Source organism: Oculina patagonica, chromosome 1, assembly GCF_052425735.1.
Source record: "Oculina patagonica isolate OP01 chromosome 1, crgOcupat, whole genome shotgun sequence".
Lineage (NCBI taxonomy): Eukaryota > Metazoa > Cnidaria > Anthozoa > Scleractinia > Oculinidae > Oculina > Oculina patagonica.
In genome coordinates, this window is record NC_135758.1 from 24,762,913 (window position 1) to 24,785,422 (window position 22,510).

At 38.7% G+C, this 22,510-nt stretch overlaps 1 protein-coding gene across 1 annotated transcript; it reads left to right on the forward strand.

Moving 5' to 3' along the window:
- Positions 1-271: 271 nt before the first annotated feature.
- On the forward strand, positions 272-21,949 carry LOC144642247 (uncharacterized). The gene is made up of 21 exons (XM_078501230.1): positions 272-384; positions 2,829-2,945; positions 5,784-5,879; positions 6,830-6,872; positions 7,434-7,747; positions 8,174-8,321; positions 8,876-9,139; positions 11,896-12,084; positions 12,738-12,986; positions 13,726-13,920; positions 14,102-14,397; positions 14,731-14,878; positions 15,593-15,895; positions 16,386-16,539; positions 16,661-16,866; positions 17,610-17,794; positions 17,947-18,393; positions 18,774-18,985; positions 19,083-19,123; positions 19,801-19,897; positions 21,738-21,949. The coding sequence occupies exons 3-21, from the start codon at positions 5,844-5,846 to the stop codon at positions 21,934-21,936; spliced, it is 3,726 nt and encodes a 1,241-aa protein (XP_078357356.1). The 5' UTR covers positions 272-384; positions 2,829-2,945; positions 5,784-5,843; the 3' UTR covers positions 21,937-21,949.
- Positions 21,950-22,510: the final 561 nt, after the last annotated feature.

A 22,510-nucleotide genomic window follows, 5' to 3' on the forward strand; every position in this document is an offset into this window, starting at 1 on the left:
AAGGGTCTTTACAAACAGTACTCTTGTCAGCAGAATGAAGTGATATGGTAGATTGTCAAAAAAGAGCGCCATAAAATGCTTGATTATGTCTATTTGAGACAAGAAAAACACCTGTGGAATAACTCTTTTTTGTCCTTTTATGCAATGAGTTATTCATGGCTTCGCTTCATCGATGGCTTCGAGATCTCTTCTGAATAATCGTTGCTGATTAACTGGGTAATACCGCGAAGTACTATCTACGTTTGAAGACAGCTACCAAACAACGGGGTGCCTTATATCTCGTCGAGTATACTCATGAAAGGTTCTTGAAGCCCTCAGTTATATTTTATTAGAACCGAAGAGTTGGACATCGTTTGTGTTCGTTCTCTACTGACAGCTTTTTGGGTAGGTAAGACCGTCGAGTTTTTACGGTACCTATATAATATGTTACTAAGCTAATAACACGTTTAACGAATCGAAACGTTTTTGATATTCACATATTCTGCTACGCGGAGCAGAAAATATTTCATATGAAATTTTCTAAAAAAAATTGTAACGTTAAAAACAATAGTAATATCGTAAAGCCCTTCGACAACTTTTAAGAAGCCATCAGTCTGATTTATTAACTAATTGTAGTCTGTTTGCTAAGTACGTGCTGGTAATCAAATAAATGCAGCGTAATGTCGCTTAACTCACATTATTAGTTCTTCCTTTAAAAGCTCGTTTTTTTTTTCAATAAAAAATGAAATAAAAACTGAACTAAATTTTGAAATCGTACATTTGAGATATGATACCAAGTTTCCTGTAGTTTTACTTGAAGGAAGGCGCGTACAAAAAAAAATCAGAAAGTAATCCGCAAAAACCTGCAGAAGCAAATATATGCAAGGTTATAAAGGTCACTGGTCCTTATCTTATTTTCCTTCTTGAAACATATATTACAGCAGACTGGTTGCATGTCCGATGAAATATCCGTGCATATATTTTCGCTAAATTTAGGTCATTAAACTGCTTGCCATCATAATGTTTATTTTAATTTATCCGTTGTTTTTGGCTTCCTTATACAAACATCTGTTTGAGAAGAAAGAGTAAAGGAGGTGTTTTTAATTTAGAGAGCTCATCTCTACTAGCCATATAGGGTAATTATTAATGACGTTATTGTTTCCATCTTACATTTAGAAAATTTATATAAAGAACAGATGTCATAGCTATAGGTAGGACTGGCAAAGTGTGCAAAAATAACACATCGTGCCCAAGCTGAAAGGAAACAAGCCGTATAACCTGCCTCAAACAGCTTCAAACGATGTATTCGAAAGTCGTAATGATGGTTGTGTGTCTACTCGTACCAAACCTCCCAAGATTAAACTCTTTTTCTTTACAAACGAAATCATCTCGTTTATATTCATATGTCCGTCCAATGTTTGCCACAGTTATTGAATGGCACCGGCATTCGCAAGCTATCAATTCGATTGTTCGCACGTCTTAGTTTGCTAGACAAAATTTAATATTCGGTTGAGCTTAATATGCTAATCAGAGAAGATGAAAAAGCAGATGCAAGCAAAGAGAACTCTTTCTGTGAGTAGTCCATGATGTTGAATCGACTAAGATGTCCTCAGCATAGCACGAGAGCACTTCAGTTTGGGAGTTAATTTTCAATACTCCTGTAAGTAAAGATAATCCGAATGATTTGCCGATCTACAATTTTGGTAATTGGGACTGGATCACTGGAAAATACAGTGAGTTGTTATACTGGGTGGAAATTTTAATTTATGTTATTGATGAAAATGTCCCATCAACTTTCTTTATGTCTAGCGGTTCGTTTTTCATTAGAAGCCAAGTCTAGACTAGCCGATTGCACTCAATTTTTCCTTTACAAAAAACTTTTTTTTTTTCTGCTATTTAAATATCAGAAGCTTATTTTTTGTAAAAAAATCTAAAATTTATTTCTTTTGAAGTATATAATCCAGAAAATAGTCGGCGTTATTTCGAATTATATATACATACAGGGAAAACTCCGCTCTATCCGCTATGCTATGAAGCTACTGGAAACAGATCATACAAAACTTATACAGTCGAACGGTAACCTAGCCTGTACCACAGAGATTATCCGTATTAACGGGGTGTCTTATTAAGCAGGTAAATTCGAAAAATGTATAAGTAAGGCAGCAAAACGAGTATCTTATTTTACTGACGAGAGTCATTTTAAGAAGTTGCCCACATTTTCCCTCAAATACAATACTGTTTTTTTATTTAACGTGGTCAGCACGATTACCCTCAAATGGGTAATTAATCCGTCTGGACTTGTTAAAGTCACCGACTTTAATTAATACGCTGAATATGGCCCATAGGACGGTGTGAGTAGTACAAAACAACAGTAATTAGCCGAGAAAGAGGCTACTTAGCATATGTAGGATAACATTTTACTAATCGGGGACAAAATTTTAGAAGTCGAAGTTATTTTAAGCATCTTAAAATGCACAGTTTATTCCTCAGTTTATGCTTAGTTGGATCTATATATTAATGACGAGAATTCAACGCGTTAAAAACGAAATAGTCGAGACTTTTTAAAATGGTTTAAAGTCAACTTTGTCGAAGCCATATAACAACTTTCAAAGACAGATGTTTCTTATAGAATTAAAGGTTTCGTAAACTATAGGTAAATTCAGATATTTTAGCGCACGAGATAAGATAGACCAGGATCAGTTAGTTGGATAAAAATTTTTGAAAAAAAGGTTTGATACAAAGTTAGTCTGTACATGTTATATATCTCTTAAAAGTTGCATTTTGCCGATATAATACTCGATTGGCTCTACATAGTCCTCACTGTATTGTTTCTGTTTATTTTGGTTTAGCTTCAATGAGGACACTGTTCAACGGACGAAAATTTTGTAAATAATTAATTCGTTCTTCCTGTGCTGTGGGTCCAGTTAAAGACCAAGGAATAAAAGTGATTCCTAAGCTAATTTACGGTAAGAAAATTTCAGTTTTCATATATCCCGGCATTTTGACTGCCTTTGTCAACAAGTGCAGTTTTCAACATTAACCTGAGGACGTATTAATTGCTGATTTGACACTTCGTTTTGTTTGAGAAGGAAAGTACTGACTTACGAGTCAATCGAGAAATTATCTTACTTTTTTGCCTGCCGGATTTATGTCTCGCTCCCTAGAATTTTAAGCAAATTGCTTTTAGGTAAAAATATATAGCTCGTCCTGTTTTTGGTAACGCTAATAACTAACGGCGCGTGGACAATGTTTTAAATTTCACCTGCTCAAAACACAGTGGTGTGCATATTGTTTTTCCATTTATTGAAGTGTGCAATTAAATTTCAAACATGTCTTTTCTTTTTTTTTTCGGCTTTAGCCGATTTTAACATCCTTTAGTAATTGGAATGGTATTTTCTTTCTCGGTAGGTAGCTAACTGACTATTATTGTAAATTAATTATTGTCAAATAGGTTGGTAATGTTCCTAGTGGGTAGCGATCGCTTTAATCACATGAAAGTCTTTCCGGGCAATCGGGACGATCTTGAAGGATCGCAACCGATTAAATAGGAATCACAGGTTAAGCGAACCACTTGGGAGTTCCCAATTTACCTTAGAATTTTATGTGTTATGTTAGATGTTGTTTTATGTTTATGTTTTTTCAGAATGGATTGCGCTTTTATCAAGTTTTTCAGTCGCTTTTTTCGCAGTGGAACATTTATTCTCGGATTAGGATTTAATTAAGCAGTTGTGTTTTGCATACAGAGCATGACTACTCGGCTTTGGAGATCTCTATAAGTAAAAACAAGTATCGATATCTTACCATTCTAATGGCATAGTTAAAATCAATCTATACCCTAAAGACTAAATCCAGAAATGTTCGTCTTTGAAAAAGTAGTTCATGGTATTGTTCTTTGACGTCACACTGCATGTTTGTTAACAAGGTGTCAATCTTCCTAGTTGTTTTAAAATATGTAAAAACGATTGGACATGGAAACACTCGAGACGAATTGGTCCAGCAATCACTCTCAAGCCATTCAGGTAGTATCGGTTCCGAATGGTTTGAAGCGATCGGGCTTTTGTTTTGCTCTTTACATCTTAGTAGTCATGGAGATCACTGTGAGCGAAATAACATTCTGCTGTTATTTAAGTATAGTAAAAACCATTCGCTACCATGAATAGAAGACTAAATCAAGTGGTGTTCGTCTTGCAAATAGTTTTATATTCAGCCGATCGTTCTTTGCAAAAGCGGCTAGGTGAAATATTCTGCTTTTTAAAAATCTAGCAATGGCATATTGCAATTTCTGCGTTTTGATTGGTTAAAAGGCAACGGTATATGAGCTCATATACCATTCACCAGAAATATGGTAGCCGATACACGTCAACAAAAACAGCTGGGCAGCTCAAATATTGCAATTCTTTGGGCTTTTTTTTAATAAAACAATTATTCCACTCGCGCTTGTTGGATATAAGATCGTTATGGCCAAATCGGCGCTACGCGCCTCGTTGGCTATTTACTATCGCATATCCAACGCGCTCGTGGAATAATTGTTAAGTATATTTGATTCAGGTATTCGTTTCGTGACTTTGAACGACGGGGGGAGTTGCTCATTTTTAGAATGCACTACTAAGCCAGACGCCTTATTTATCGGAGACGAGCCGAGTGAATTGATTCAAAGCTGTCCGAAGCAACAACTCGCCAAACTTATGCTATGAATAGTTTTTTGTGTTGTTCGTGACTGGTTAGGCGTTAACGTTACTCTAGAAATATAACGCCTGGCATTTTTTCAGTTAAAGAAACGAACATGAATTTGACGGGGATGCTCGTTGTCTGGCGTAGCGCTAAAAAGTACGGATTTGGCCTTACTCAGGGTGTTCGTACAGAATGCCAACATTTTAAGCCGTGTTGGTCTCGTTTTGGGTTGCACATGATGACATGAAACGCTTCCATGCTCTGTTTGCGGTCTGGATCGATCTGGCATGAAAAAATGATATATTTTGAGCTATGCCTCTTCTTTAGAAGTTCAATTCAAATCTTTCAACGAGCATCCCCCTGCCTTTACGGAAGTCTCTCCCGGGATTAAATAAAAGTTTAATACGAAATAATACGGAAGGTGGGCAAAGGATTGTCGGTTTTTTAGAGTGTGAGTGCATTAACGTCCATATGATTTTTAAAGAGCTCTTTTAGCAAGGAATTTTTCTTTCAGCGTACTAATGAATTGTTTTAAGATGCAGGGTTGTATTTAAGATTTGCACAAAAAGGAAACTCCTATTAGTTCACTTGACGATAGATGAGCGATACACGATAACCGCAGATACCTGCGCCTAATTCGATGGTTTAACATATGATACGCGTGAATATTTTGCGACTTGAGTAAAATACGAACAATGAACAAAATGTCCGATCGTATTATATGTTTAACCATCGCGTAAGGGATTTATTATATATACCTCTGGTTTTTTTTTCCTACTAGGTTTGAATCCGTATTGCGTAAGTTTGTCCGTCCGTATTTTTGCCCAGTTCTACAGTGTGATAACGTGGCATATTTTGTGCGTTCTTTTGCCCTTTTATGGAAAAATGGCGCAATGGCGGAATAATAAAAGCAAGTATCTAGTATATATATACAACAAAGAAATGGCGATTTGAATTTAAAACCGCGAATGTAAGAGCCAGAATAAGATAAAGGTTTCTAAGTACATATTAGAACAAAAATGACATCAAAATTGCCCATTTTACAAGAAAGAATTCAAGTAAACGTTTTGTTAACAGGTTTTTAGACATTATCAAGGACCACTCAAGGAAACTACACTTTAATTTTTTCACAGACAAGCTTCTTATAAACCACGTATGAATATGGTTTCGCCATCTGAATTTTTACCAAGGAGATGAGCCATCGGATTATACCAGTAGTTATATTGCTGGTGAGTATTACAGCCAAGTATTGTGAACAGTTCAGTTGCATTCCAACTGAGCCAGTAAGAGGTTTATAGTTAAGCCTGGTTTTCATTAGCGACACAAGCACAAGGAAAACATTTCTAATTTCACCGTAAAAACGGCTTCGATGCAAGCAAAAGCACAAGCGCATTGCATTTTGATGCTTGTGCTTGTGGCAAGCACAAGCACAAGGGTCCAAACTTTTTTCTCTTCGCGTTATTGCGTTTGTGCTTGCGCTCGTGCTTGCGTCGCTAGTGAAAACCAGGCTTTTTATCAAAGACCCGCGTAAATCTGCATTAGTTTTGCTTCACTGGGCTTGCGCCACGTGCACCTTCTCAACCACTCGAAAACAAAAAAATAAACTTCGGTGGTCAAATGTATTTCCCCCCGTTAAGCGCCGTTTACGTGCATTTGCTTCATTTGTGTTTTGTTTCATTGTTATGACTGGCCATAGAAAACGCTTTAGTCTTGGGTTTACGACACTCAATGCAATTAATTAAAAACACTCAATTAAAAACGTCACAAACTATACGCTTGTAGACATGTTGGCATTTTTGATAGACAAGTAAAAAATGTCATCCACGCCGATCGACTCCTCGCAACCATATACAAAATAGTACTATGGTTGCTAGCTTACTCCTTAGCAGAAAAAAGTGGGTACAACTCGGCACAGGCAACGCATTTAAAAAAAAAAAATGGCATTTTTTTAAGTTTGTCGTTCTGAATTTGCCTTGATATCCGTCAGAGGAAACCATCCGTGTTTATTCTCGGATTTATTTTGTTTTATTTATTGTATTTTATTTAATTTTAGTTTATTTTGTGTAAATTATAATTTAATTTAATTTATTTTTATTTTATTTTACGCTGGATACTATTTTTTGTGTGTGTGTGTTTTTTTTTTTAATTTCTGTTGTTTATTTTCTCACATTTATAACAGAGCTACACTAGTTGGTCAGACGTTTCTGGAAATTCGCCAATTGGTATGATTCATTTGGATTTTTTTTTAGGGGGGGGGGGGGGGGAGGAATAGAGATAAACTAAGAGTGAAAAGATTACGAAAAAGTAGGTATGGTGAACAGGCATTCGGTGAACTGGGTGCCTAAGACCTGATTCAAACATTTGATGTGAATGTGATGCTTTACTCGCAAGTTTAGTTCGATAGTGATAACACTCCATTTTCATTGGAAAGGCTCTACACTGGGCCTCATTTTAAAACTTAGGCAACAAGCAACAGACACATTTTGTGTAAAACGTTATTCATTCATTCATTCATTCATTCAATTCATTCGATTCAATTCATTCATTTGACTCATTTATTCATTTATTTTTCTTATTTATTTTTTATTATAATCACGGATAACACTACCCCACATAACGGCATAACGCTAATTAAGTGTGAACAACACACTAAGAAAAAGGAAAATGATTAACACAGCTAATTAACCCATTTTCTTCAAATCAAACTGCTTGTCAGCCTACTCAGTGTTAACACCAGGAAGCAAACGTTTACCTAAGCAATTCCAAACTTTTTTTTTTCAAAGGAGGATGCCAGGATGGAGAGCTTGGAATAAGCAACGGATACATTCTTGACAGAGATATCACTTCTTCCTCTGTTAAAAACACCAGCACACCAGCCAAGAATGCTCGATTGAACTACATTAATGGTTCATCATGGTGTGCAGCAGCAAATGACAGTAATCCGTATCTACAGATTGAGTTAGAGAGGCTTTATATTATCTGTGCTGTGTCAACCCAGGGGAATTCCCAAGGAGAAGAGTGGGTCAAAACATACACGTTACAATCAACAAAAGATGAGACATCTTGGACCGACTATCAAGAAGTAGGAATAGTGAAGGTTTGTTATAAGTGGCAGATAGGTGTTAGTTTACACGTGACGTTCAAAAATCATTTCCGGCCCTGTAAGTGTTTTATTTATGCAAAAAATTTTGAAATCACTAATATATTCATCATTTGCCGGTGAAAACGCGTGAAAGTTGACACAAAATTAAATAAAAGCAACAAAGCAGGATCGGCACGTTGGCTCAAAAAACTCCTAAAAGGTTGGTTTCTAGCACAAAATACTATATAAACATCGTGCAAAACTAACTAATATGTAGCAATTGTGCGAGATGGTACATGCGTTCGTAGACGCAAAGTTAAACTCCTTCGTTAGACGTTGTCGGAAATCTTATTATATTACGAAGTGATTGCTGCTCCTTTTTCATATGGCCATTGCAAGTTGTCTGCTATTAACGTTGCAATCATTTGTTCGTTTGTGCAGATTTTCAATGGGAATTTTGACCGAAACACCACAGTGAAGAACATATTGTGCAATGGTATTGTTGCTAGAGGCTTGCGCATCACTGCAGCAGACTTCCATGGTAACCGTTGCATGAGGATAGAGCTGTATGGAGTTCCAATGACAAGAGGTACATTTACATTCCTCCATTACATTCCTTCCTAGACCTTTATTAATATTTATACTTCTGTGCTATGCACCGTGCAGCTGTCACAAGACAAACGTTTAGATTAATTTTGACGGGTTTATACATTTTTTGACAAGTCTCTGATGGCTTTCGTTTGAGGTGGCCAATCAAAGTGTAAGAGCTGTGTGAAGTGTAATTGTCAAGTTTCATGTTCTGCCAACTGTCAACTCCCCCTTCCCCGCGTCGTGCATTTTGATTAGCTTTTTGAAACAATATTTAAGAAAAACACGACGCTTTTAGTAGCTATAGCCTGCTGTCAAAAGGTTGTCCGGCAAAAGTTAGTAAAACAAAGGCATGGTGTATATGTTGGGAGCTCGAAACAAGCCCGTTTAATTTGTTAACTTTTGTCTCGGTTAAATTACTCTTTTCTCGGTTAAATTACATAAATGTCTCGTATAATGTATGGTGCTCTTTGTGCGGATAAAACGAAATCGTGCGGAAGAAAGGCATGAGTACAACAGTCAATACCGGATGACTTTTTTAACAATCATTTGCAGACAATCTTGCCCAAGAAAAACCCACATCTCAATCAAGTAGCTACACGGACGGGAAGGTAACTCAAGACAATTCAGGCTATGCTGTGGATGGTGTGAAAGATACACATTTTTCCAAATGTACCCGTACGGATCTCACTGGTAAAGGAACAGATGACCCTTGGTGGAGAGTTAATCTAGAGCAACGGCTGCCTGTTTCAGAAATTTACATACTCAATAGAGGAGATTGCTGTGGAGATAGATTGAAAGGATTTGAGATAAGAGTGGGTAAGCGTGCTGAAACTCGCTAAGATGAATTGCAACAATGCATATGTAACTGCCGTTTGAATTTTGGCTGATCAAGGCAGAAAGGAAATAACGGAATTTATACCATGCCATAGAAGATACAGCCAATCAGAATACAGGAAAGCCGTTGTATATTCGACGGTATTCAACCCAACCTTCCCATCGTGCGCTGCGATTGTATTCTCGACGAAATTTAGAAGGCGTATTTTCTATGGAATGGTATAAAATAGTTACACAACACTTTCTCGTGGTATACTATGGAATATCCCACTTGTCACTTGTATTTTCTTGGTATACACACTCGCCTTAAGGCTCGTGTGTATACCGAGAAAATACAAGTGACTCGTGGGATATTCCATAGTATACCACTCGAAAGCGTTGCATAACTACCAGGTGATCTGTGATGTCATATTTGGGGACTGGGGAGAAAAATTTTAATGCCGTATCCCACAAACGCGCGCGGCCTGTAAGTTTGAGTTCGAAGCTTTCATGGCGGCTGTTATCAGGGCTCAGAGATTTCTTTTTGCGCCTTATCAAGTTAGCCATCAAATTGTAACATGTCACAGAGGCAGTAGAAAGGCATCATAGGATGGAGACGTTTCGGGATGGTAAATTCAGCATCCAAAAACGCGTACGTTTGCGGCGAAAACGTAGACGCTTGTAGCATCATGCACGATAAAATCCTGACTGTAAGCCTGAATGTTTTGCTGTATGTGTTTGTTTTTCATGTCCTTTTAAAGTTCAGCGTTCAGGTTTCAAGAGAATTAAAGATTAGCGTTACTGTTAAGATCTCAGTGTGTTGTGTTTGTCGAAACATAAGCTTAAATATTTCCAAGTTGTCGGCCGTGAGGTAGTTTCTTAAAAAACTGTGGCCGAGGTCTTGAGCGGGATTTAAACTTTATGCCAGTTTTCCAAAAAATAAGACAGTACTATAAATACATAAAAATGTGCTTAGACAATAAAAAGGCCAATTATTTTTATATAAGCGTACTAATAAAAAAAAATTACGGCGAATAACTTACTACCTGCCCGGGTGATTTCTCTGTAAGCGTAAAATTAGGGCGATCAACAACCCACCCGGACGATTTCGCTGTGATCGAAGGGTACAGTTTTTCCCCATACAGACCGACCCAGGCCGGAAAATAACGTTTCTATTTTTTCCTACTTAAGTTTGTTTTGAAAAGAAACCCAGAAAAAGTGTGTTGGAAATTCTTTGTTTACGCGCGTATTTGTGCAATTTCAACTTGAAATTGCAGTTAAATCGACGGGTAAGAATGAGTGAAGTATCGGTGTTTGCTGTTTAATTTCGAAAATTAGCTTCAAAAATTAACACTGCAGAGAGTCAAGAAAAGCATGGAAATGAGTCGAAATTAGGCAGTAATGAATATAGCACAAAACTAAACACTTGTAAGTGGATTTCGGCTTCCCGATAAAATTATGTTTTTACTGCTCTAAAAGAAACTCTGCTCGCAGGGTGTTACCTTAAGCCATTTTTTTCGACTCTAAAATAATCCGACTCAAAAGCAGTTTCTCAAGCTATACACACAAATCATTTCTGCGTCAACAGAGCATAATTTTATTCTGATGAACATGTTTGTCAAACATGGCCCGCGAAACTGAATGAAATGCGTAGTTTGGTCGTCCACGCACGGTATTATATTGGAAAATTAATTAGACCGTTTTTTTGATTAAAGAATCACATTTTCTTGAATGACGGCAAATAGCGTTTTGTTTTGGCAAATAGTATCAAATAAAACAAGGCAGTTCACTCTCAAATGGAGTCTGAAAACCCGCAGTGGCGTGAAGACCATTTTGAAATGCACAAACAACAACAAACCACGAACGATAAAACTCATTTCGATTTTGTCAAGAACGAAATAAAAACTCGCCTTTTGAAGAACATCGAGGCCTTTAATTCCACTTCTGTTTTGTCCTTTTACATTTACAACGGTTTGTGAGCAGCTATTCCGATCTTGAAGAGCAATACTTTCATGTGTTCGTAAGTCCGACGCTGCAAAATAATTTTGCGCCGTGGCGGCTGTCCGCACACGGGTTTCGGATAGGAAAATTACCCTATCCTCAAAGATCCAACATTTACTGGTTTAGAGCGGTACAACTTGCTTCCCTGAATCTTCTTGACGGCCTTCCACGAAATCCGAAAGCCGTGTGGAACAAAAATATGCACATTGTCGAGTTATAATTCAAGCACTTTCTGCAAGCAGCTGCAAGAAAGGTTGAAGCGCCATTCCACCTGCGATTAAAAAGGCCAGTCGACCTTCTGCTTCGTCGAAAACAAAATAGCATTTTCAGCAGCGAATAAAACGTCTTTTGCATCGAATGACGGTAAGTTACGACATCTTCTGTTATTGAAGAAGATTTTCTCTTCAAATAAACTCCCAAACCCGAATCACATTGTCAAGTGCCGTGGCCTCGGCCGAAGCGCGCAAGGAATTCTGTGCGGCTTTAAAAAATTTTTCTCCCCGGCTCTGATTGGCTAATTTTAGACGACCAGATCACCTGGTAGTATATACACACCATGTGCACTTGAAAAAATGGGACCTTTTGACGATGACAGTGCTGGGTCCGAGTTAAATAATTTTATAGACAATTTTTGTTTTGCCTTTTTCTCTTTAATAGTAGGTTGTGACCTAGTTTCTAGCGTGTTTTTAAAGAAAACTTTTTTAATTTATTCAGGGATGATTTTTTGCAATTATCTTGTCTTCTTTTTGTTCGGATAGGAAATGCAGCTGATAAAGGAGGATTGTCTAATAACCTTTGTGCGAGTGGTCTTAGTGTCCCACAAGGAAAGGGAAAGTTTGTTCGATGTAACTTTACAGTCTATGGAAGATATGTACACATCAGAATACCAGGAGCTAAGGAAATATTGACGCTTTGCGAAGTTGAGATTTATTCTACAATTACATCGAGTAAGAAACCCATAAGATTTTTATGTTTTATATTTAATGCATGTTGTCTTCTACCACATCGTCAAGTAATCTCGTACTTAAATCTTCCACAGCGGGAATTGAAGGGATAGGGGTGTGGAATTGGGTGGGAGAGGGAAAGCGCGGAGAATTAATGGGAAGTGATCCCACGCGAACATCAACCTGACATCTGGAAAGAGCGATCATTCAAGACTTCAAAAATTACATACCTTTAAAATCGTCACCTTGACTCCACAAGGAATATACCAACATTTTTTTATGACCTGCTTTCTCCACTATCGTAACTTCATACTTTTGACTACTACATGAACACGTAGCTGTACCACAATCCTTCACCTTGCCTTTTTTAAAATTTACTGCAGAGGTTACAGATTACAGTGATTTAGTGTTACAACGTTCTGTTCTTGTTATTACTGTTTTCTTAATATTACTTTGACTGTTGTACCAAACATTTTATTTTTGAAGTCTCTGCTGTTTCAAGTTTCTTGTGTTAGCTTAACGGCATGGACTGAAGAGGATGAAATTAATTATGGCGCGTTTTTTCAAAGTGGATAGATTCATAGTAACCTGTGGATGTTTTATCCCTTTGAGAACTATCTTGTGACAAAAGACTTGATTTTCTTCTTTTTGCAAAGATGTTGCCTTGAAACGACCGACTAAGCAGTCGTCTTCTCGATACGGAGGAAAACCTGGACGAGCCGTAGATGGACTAAAGTCCACTTACTTTGAAGACAATAGCTGTACTCGTACAAACGCTCTGCAGAAACCCCCCTGGTGGAGAGTAGACTTGGGTTCATTGCTACCAGTGGCTGAAGTCGTCATCGTTAATAGAGCGTGTGCTGGTAAATGTGCGGATCGACTGAAAGGATTTGAGATTAGAATTGGTAAGTCCCTTCAGGGCTTTGTAAAAAGCTATTTCTACTTATTTCAAGTGCATCTAGGCATTTTTAACAGCACTGGTATATGCTACCCAGCTGTGAGACGTCCAAAACATACACACAGTTACGAGTGTTACAAAAATAGGATCTAATTAAATGTTACAAAAAGCTAAAAAGTTGGGAAAATTTGTAGAAGAAAAAAAAAAAATTCCTACGCACTTGGCTGATAAAGAGGACCATGCATCCCCCATGTGTCATCTTCTACGTAATGATTTTTTAACCAAAACCAACTCTGCACAGGAAAAGATAAAATAAGACAACAATCAACCACAGAACAAACTCCTTTCAGGCAAAAAGGTAAAGTTTGCGTCGTTCCAAGTGGCTCATACCGCCGGCGCTTATACCGTTTCCTGTAGCATTAAGCGACTAGGAGTATTTCTACTCCTCCCTTGACGGGATACCGGTCCATCGCAGGGTTACCCTCCAGAATGGCTTGCCGGTGCCTATTTGAACACCTAAATAGATAGAGGCACTATGAGAGAAAGTGTCGTACTCAAAAGCACAACACAGATGACACCGGCTAGGGCTCAAGCCAGGACTGCTGGGTCCTGCGTTCGGTGCGCTAACGATTAGGCTACCGCATCTCCCGCCTTTCCTGACAATAGTACGGGATATTGTGCTAAGTGACCTTCATGTGATCCATAAGAAAACCATATTCGTGAAATGTTTATTAATTTTTGCACAGGTGATGACAGAAGAAATGGAGGCATTTTAAACCCACGTTGTGGAGGCCTGCATAGCTTAAACAGTGGAGAAACACAGGCGATATATTGTCTACCAAGACTCTTTGGTCAATTTGTCTTCATTCGAATTCCCGGTACCAAAAAAACCCTAACCCTTTGTGAGGTGGAGGTTTATTCCAAAAGAAGAGTAACAAATGGTGGGTAGTGTTTTACATTCAGAATTTGTTACTTAAAATATTTCTACATGTAGTTTGTGAAGTCACCCGACAATATAAGTCATAAATTAATGTTTCAGTTGCCCCTGGACTGTTTATCTCACCTCGCAGTCGTTCGAGCTCGTGGTCGAGTTATCACTTCGTGTCGATGTTTTTATTTCAGCCTGTCAGACTCAAGCAGTTGGAGTGGCCAACAGACTCTTACCCAGCAGTTTTTCAGCTCCGTCATCACGTTCAGGTAATGAACCTGACAGAGGACGACTGAATGGAGATGGGGCATGGTCAACCAGCAATAACAATAATACTGACGACTACCTGCAAATCGACTTGGCAGACACGTTTTTCATTTGTGCTGTAGCAACTCAAGGAAATCCACTTCGCGATGAATGGACCACAAGTTACAAGTTGCATTTATTTCTCACACATTGGTTCATCTACAAAGAAAACAACACAGAAAAGGTTCGTGAAAAATAAGTGAATGTCATTAAAAACTACTTTAAAATATTTTTCGCAATGCATACAGTCAAGTTGAAGAAGAAACATATATTAATAGGTGACTGGTGCTCGCAGGCTACCAGAAACTCAAACACAAACGACTGTTCACGTTGTGTGAGTTCTATTCTTATTGTGAACATCTCAAGAACTTATCTAGAGCCTTTATTACAGAAGCGATAAGACTTAACTGACGGGTTGAATGAATCGCTTTATCTGTAACATTTCTTAACATGAAAGCAGGAGCATTTTTACACACATAAAAGGCGTTAGCTACAACTTGTCCATATTTCCTTGCAGATTTTCAGTGGCAATACAGGGAGAAAGGAAATCGTAAAGCATGTTCTTGACGAAACCTTTAAGACACAGTCCATTCGGTTCCAGCCCATTCTTTATTACAATCAAAAAGCTCTCAGAGTAGAAGTGTATGGGATAAAAATACCCGCAGGTACGTGACTTTCTTTTTTATCCAGATAAAAAAAATATGATTTTTTTTTTGGAAAATCACATTTACACCTAATTTCAATAACTTTGTCATATCAATTTTTTTTTAAAATTCATAGCTTATTAAAAGCTTGTATCATTCAAAGGGACTGTTCATGTTACATTTGCAGAATTATGTTATGAGAAAAAAAGTCCAAAGCTTGTTAGTATACAGTAGTGTGAGTTCTTCTGACAACCCCGGAATGTAATTTGCTTGCCTAATCATCTGCCCTTTTTCGTTGTTCTTTTCTCTGTTACAACATTGTTGCACTTCAGGGTAAACGAAAGAAAAGATGCTCGTGTAAATTAGTAGCATGACTTATCAGTAAATGAACTTTAAATTGATACATATTTTTTTTTTAAACTAGACACTTTCTTCGTTTATTTTTGCCGTTAAATCATGGAAATCATACCAAGGAATGCAGCGCTAAGCAACAAGTATCATAAACCATCTCTGAACTCTACTTTAAATACAAAATCGGTAAAAAAAGATGGATTAACCCTCGACACTATCACGGTTATTAACCATTCCACAAATTTTATAACATTTCAAAGACCATATCTGGGATAATCTGCTTGGTTTGCTTGTTTGTTTGTTTGTTTGTTTGTTTGTTTGTTTTTGTACTTTTTAATCCTTTTTGCGTTTCTCTAAGTAACAGTTTCCTCTGTTTTATAACAGGTAAACCATCAGCTCCAAAAATTGACAACAAAGAGTCGCACATATCTGGATGTGATGTGGATCTCAAATGGAGCATTCCTGAAAGCAATGGATGTCCACTTACCATGTACAAATTATATTACAGAGAGCTACAATGGAGCAATGAAGAAGATCCCTGGTATCATATCAATGTAACCGTGGATACCAGATCCCTGAGTTTCTCATCGCTCAAATGCAACGCAGAATATGTTTTTAAAGTCTCTGCCTGGAATGAAGTGGGAGAAAGTGAAATGTCGCGTGCTTGGTCAATAAAAACCATCAAAGGTACGATAGAACATAAAGAATGATTGGCTTTAAGTTTTTGCTAAAACAAACGAAGACTATGGCTAAGCATAGGTCGCTACCTTTTGTATTCTAGTGCAACGAATGAAACAAAATTATCCAAACCAAAACGACATAGCATGGCAACTTACGGTGCGAATTTAGAATTGGGATGTGACACTGTACGCGCGTACGTCACCTCAATTTTTTTTTCGAATTTGGCAAACGCCAGTTGAGTGAAAAAAAACTTAAACTAGGAAAGACAAAATGGAAAACATCTAAGTCGTTCTAAAACGATAACATGCTAGATTAAAGATTATAAGCTCTAAATCAAATTTCGCGGAACTTTCAAAGGGCTGGATTTCTTGCCGGAATAAATAGTATTATGAATGTGTTAAACGCAATGCCATATTCAGGAGAAAAAAATTCACACCCAATTTACATGTTTTTAACATTATTGTTGTTTTACACTTATTTATTATTTGTCTTTTAGTCATTGATGCAGTCGACATGCATATGACAGTCAATAATTTCACTGGACGAACAGTTGGTATTGTTGTAGCAATAGGTGCCATTATTTTGATAGTTATGGCAATCATCTGTTTCAGGGAGAGACGAAAACAGATGAAAACTCGAAGCAATAGGAGGTATTAAAGGAACAAAGAAATATTTTCTGGGCCTTTGATGCCTTTTTAGCGACTTTTAAAATAAAATTCCATCAACTTCATTTATTAGGTATTTTTATTTGTTTTTACAATTTTCCTTTAGGTTAAAGACCGACATTGTTCCCCTTCTCCTAAAGGAGATTCCACCGCAACGGGTGACATTTATGGAAGAGCTGGGTCGAGGCGCCTTTGGTAAAGTTCATAAAGGAGTACTTAGAGAATTACCGAAAGCTGAAGTATTTTTCAAACCAAGGGAGGAAAGAGTAGATATCCTAGAAGAACGAGTGATTGCTATCAAAGTTCTACTTGGTGAGACGCTAGAATTAATGTCCAATGGTCCATTTTCAATGTTTAAAGTTCAAACTTAGGAAGCCAGATAGAAGAAAGGACAACACAACGAGGTTGCGGGATTCAAAAATAATTTATTTTTCTTCATTCTCCTCTGCCTCAAAGCTTAGTTGCTAACGGAACCCTCTCCTAAGAGAATAAGAGAACACCTTCTTGCTCGTTGTTCTGACTGGCCATTTCTATTTTAAATGTACCAACACATCCTATCTCCTGTACAGACGCCGACGACAACATTTACAAGGCAGTAAAAAAGCGTTACAAATTAGTGCACACCTGGGTTTCGAAATGACTACTTTTTTCAGGTCAACTTTTTCAGGTCCACAAGAGTAAGCAGAAACCTTCAACGTCAAAGTTAACTTGTGCCATAATGGAAAACAACAGCATTTTGGTCTCTCATCCAAAGCTAAACGATGAGCAGTGTTGAATTATATCTCGCTTAACAATGCTGGTACCAATTTCGTCCACACTATGCGACCCTACTACCCTTCATAAATGGATATTGGCTGCAAGGGAACTTAGGTTTTGAACGTAATTGCTCATGGATGATTCGTCTCAGTAACACAGATTAAAACATGAATTTTAAATGATATCTGTGACAAATTTCTACAACTGAAGTTGATTAGTTCCCTATACGTCTTATTTAACAAATAATTTAAGGGCGAAGAGTTTAGGTTCTGTTATCTCCGACTTTTTATTTCTTGCAGAAACGGCTAGCGAGGAAGAAAAGGAACTGTTTTTGAGAGAAATCGAGTTCATGAATCAAATTGGTTCTCACAGGAATGTCCTCAGCATGCTCGGTTACTGGGTTAAGTCTGAACCCATCATGTTAATCTTGGAATATGTTCCACACGGGGATCTTCTTCAGTGGCTGAGAAACAAAAGACAACAGGTAAATATGTGTTAAAATTGATTTACACTCATTTTCCTAGTAAAGAGCAGGGGTAACCAAGAGGGAAGCCCAGATCATGGTATAACCAGCTCATTTATGGTGACGCGTAACAAAGAATTTTTCGACAACGCTTTTTTATTTGTTAATTCCAGATTAAAATCAAGAAACGTGTTGACGAGGAACACGCAGCAGAAGCAAGAGACTTATCTGGCATGCAGGGTCCTGACGACAAATCTAAAGAATGCCTGCAAAAGAGTAAAGAACATGATGAGAAATTAAAACTTACGGACGAAGAGACTGGAAATGAAGTATATCGAAAAAGAAGAGCTTGTGTTGGCAAAAAAGAGGTCGATACAGCAAACGCCATTAGATATTACAATGTGGAAATGTTGGTTAACAAAGAAGTTCATCACACGGCAACTAAAGATGAACCTTGCTCGTCTGAGTGTGGCAGTGTTATGGTAAACCAGAGCAGAAATGAAGGGATTCAGGTAAGCGCCAATATTCCACAGGAAGATCAACAAAACGACGTGGAGTTAGATGACAACTTCTCTGCTAAAGATCTACTGTCTTTTGCGTGGCAAATAGCAAAAGGAATGGTAAGTGCTGAGATGACAGCGTACTAAAAACTGTAACATATATCTACCGATAAACGCATCAAAACTTAAGATTGCTTGTTTTGCTTATTAAAGTTACTGAAAACCCGGCATTTTACGCATCTTACATTCCCTATAACCACCATATACCATCTAAATGTGGTATCCTTAGACATGTATAGTCAAGTCCTGCCATGCAGACATCTCGCCACTAACATCGCTTACCATCGCGGCCATGCAGTGACGTGACCCCGCCAACTTGTAGAGAAGATATAGTTAAGAATGGTAGAAAATGGCTCGCCTGAACAGATAAAACCCCCAATGTAGTCAGAAGTAGCGATCCACTTGGAACCACGTGATGCTTTTTATTACTTTTGTAACAGGAATACTTGGCCAACAAAGGATTTGTCCATCGAGATCTGGCAGCTCGTAATGTTCTTCTCGGCGAGAACAACACAGTGAAGATTGCTGATTTTGGTCTTCTGCGCCATACTTATGGTGAAATTTACGAGATGAAAAAGGCGAAAAAACTACCGATCAAATGGATGGCACCTGAGGCATTACACAACGGCATATACACTTCTAAAAGCGATGTGTAAGTTGCTTTGCTTAGTTCAGTTTTGGATTACCCGTTCAACTATTATTACCTGTTTAATTTATTAATTGTTTTTTTTTTTGCTTCATTTCCCCAGGTGGTCTTTTGGTGTTCTTTTGTGGGAACTGAGTACGATGGGTAAGAATATGACGAACATCCTAGTCGTAGATATGACTGATGACAGCTCAGTCATATCGAAGACATGGGTAACCCTATTGTTATACCTGTGATATGCCAGCGCCGTCCAGTTTAAAATAGGAAATTCTGACCGTCGCTGACAGTGTAAATAAGATTCAAACATCTCGACTTTTGCATTCTGTCTTCATCGTAGTTTACTCTTATATTTGACGAAAAAGAAATGTCAAAAATAATAACGTAAGTTATTGATTAAATGAACAAAATAAGAAGAAGGACATTTATCAAAAGAAGAACATTTTTTTTTTAAAGAAATCTGCAAGTGGCTTTAAAGGCTTCCGTGTCAAAGCAAACGTTTGCTTTCGGAGGCGGCGAATTGGAGTTGTGTACTGCATTTTCGTACATATTTTTTTTTTTTTGAAGTGTTGAGGCAATTATTACATTTTGTTTAAGGAAGTGTGAGAATAAAACAAGAAATTTGCATAACGAAAAATAAACTTTAAGAAGATGATCGAAAACAGAAAGGTATTTAAGACGAAACTTGTTTTTCTTTTTAATATACATGCAAATAAAATCATAGGCATAAGAGGTTTGCAGCGAATTAACAATGACAATGTCTCGATAAAGAACTAGTGTTGAAAAAGACAGTGAACTGAAAAGAAGCCTCTTCTGCATTTCAGGTGGGATCCCATATCCTGGAATAAACAACAATCAGTTGTACAAACTTCTTAAGACCGGGTATCACATGGAAAAGCCCGACATGTGTTCAGATGAGCTGTAAGTTTATTACATTTTTAAAGGGGGAAAGCTGTTCTACTCAAGATTACCATACAATGACAAGACCTAGATATGGGGGACGCGATGGCCTAACGGTTAGCGCGCTGGACTCCCGACTGAGCGGCCCGAGATCAAGCCCTGGCCGGGGTCATTGTGTTGTGTTATCGGGAAAGACACTTAACTCTCGCCACACAGGTGTATGAGCGGGTACCGGCGAATTGATGTCACCTTGCGATGGACAAGCATCCCATCCAGGGAGGAGTAGAAATACTTCTATAGTCGCTCAATGCTACGGAAACCAGAAAAAAGGTGCAGCGGTATGAGCCCTTTGGCTCAACGCAGACTTTATCTTACGAGACCATATCCTTTTTGCGGGCCCAAGAGAGGCCCGCAACCCTAATCTTGACAGTGACCAGCGGATTGCGTATTACGCGTGCGCGCCACGTTTATAAAGACTATCTGCAAACCGGAAGTTGAAAATTTTGTTCTTTCACTAAGAACGATCGGAATGCAAAAAATGTGTCAATCACGACAGTTTGTCGTAACACCGGAAGAGAAAAATCTTGTCTCCAAGAGCGATAAGAATGCGAAAAATCAACAGTTTGTCACATTAGATCGAGGCTTCTGTCTTGCAGACATTACGTTTTGCAGACGTTGTTTTATAGGTGTTGCTTTTGAGAAGATCTGCTGTGATTGTATCACAGATAAACTACGGCAAAGCGAATGATTCCAACAACGGTTATTCTCGAGAAATTCCTTATAACACTGACAACAAAGCGAGTTTGCCGACGGAGGAAAATCACATCTCAATTCACACCGCGTGCTCGACTACACTTCGCAAAACTGTCAATCAAAAAAACAACTCTGATTGGTTCGCGGCAATAGGAAACGATAAAAAACATTCGTGACTTAAGCGTGACGCGTTCTCGACCTGACTCGGAATAATTTTCTTTTGTCCAGTGATTTATCGACACTGTCTGAAACACTTCCCTCCCAGTACCTTCTCTTAACTGCATCGAGGCCCGCACTTTCTAACCTGTGGTTACCACTAGTTTATATATCTACTGAAACAAACGGCAGCTTCATTTACTCCCAGAGTAGTTACCCCGGTAAAGCTCTAGAATTTGTTGTCGCTGTCCACTGTACGCCGAACTGAGGAAGTTAATTTCATTCAAGTTGGATTATTACGCATGTTATAATATGGTTCCCATGAACAGCTGTCACCAGCCTTGACAGCCCCCCCCCCTCCCCGTGTGCCCGTGTGCCCGTGTGCCCGTGTGCCCGTGTGCCCGTGTGCCCCGTGTGCCCGTGTGCCCGTGTGCCCGTGTGCCCGTGTGCCCGTGTGCCCGTGTGCCCGTGTGCCCGTGTGCCCGTGTGCCCGTGTGCCCGTGTGCCCGTGTGCCCGTGTGCCCGTGTGCCCGTGTGCCCGTGTGCCCGTGTGCCCGTGTGCCCGTGTGCCCGTGTGCCCGTGTGCCCGTGTGCCCGTGTGCCCGTGTGCCCGTGTGCCCCGTGTGCCCGTGTGCCCGTGTGCCCCCGTGTGCCCGTGTGGTCAGGGAGACTGACAGGGATGGGTGGGGGGGGGGTTTGCTCCCTCTACGCAAACACCATACACCTTTTTTAAATTGAATTAACAAGTAAGACAGTTTCTGTGTTTTAAAGGAGCACAGCAATTTGATAATCTTCCCAGTATACCCTCCCTCAACGGACGTCGAGTTTTTACCCCCCCCCCCCTCCCCCTTCTTAGCTCAACGAAGTGCTACTGAGATTTTACTATCATATAATGAAACCCTTTTTTGAAATCCTTATCGAGGTTGAACTGATATAAGTTAACTCTTATCAGATACGCGGTCATGTCAGACTGTTGGAAAGAGGACCCTGACGAGCGGCCATCATTTAAACAACTGATATCAACCCTGGAGCAAATGATGATACAGGGCACTCCTTATTATGACTTCGATAAATTGGATGAGACCCAGGCGTATTACAATGAGGCGTATTCTGACAGTGACGAGAGCGGTTCCTTAGACACAAAGTTGTGAATACTGCATGCTCATTGGTTTAAGTTTGTAGCTCAGTATTCTTTTTTCATTATTTTTTTTCAGAATTGTTAATTTCGCCGGATTGTTCGAAAGCAGATTAGCACTAATCCAGGCTTAAAAGTTCACCAAAACGACACCTTCTAGATAAGGTTTTTTAGTATATACACACTCAGTGATCTTGGTGTTTCAAGCAATCTGATTGGTTCGCTATCTCGGGCTAATGAGCATTATTCACTCCGTAGGGAGTGAATAATGCTTGATCCAAACTGAAACAAAATTGCCGGCGTAAACCCGCGTTTCGCCGGCGTTTCTGAATCGCAAATACTAAGAATACAAGAAGATGCTGAACCAGAAAAGACAAAAAAAGGCTAAGAAATTTGGCCTGATGGTTTTCAAAGTAAGAGAAAACTACATATTTCGCAATTTGCAGCACAATGTCCACGCAACTCGAGTACTAAAACGATAAACAATTGCTTACCGTCAAGTCGTTCTTCGACCGGCATCGGCAGAAATGAATACCGCAGATTTATCGGCAGCAACATCAAGTGTTATTCAACCAAGATTCTCCACAAAT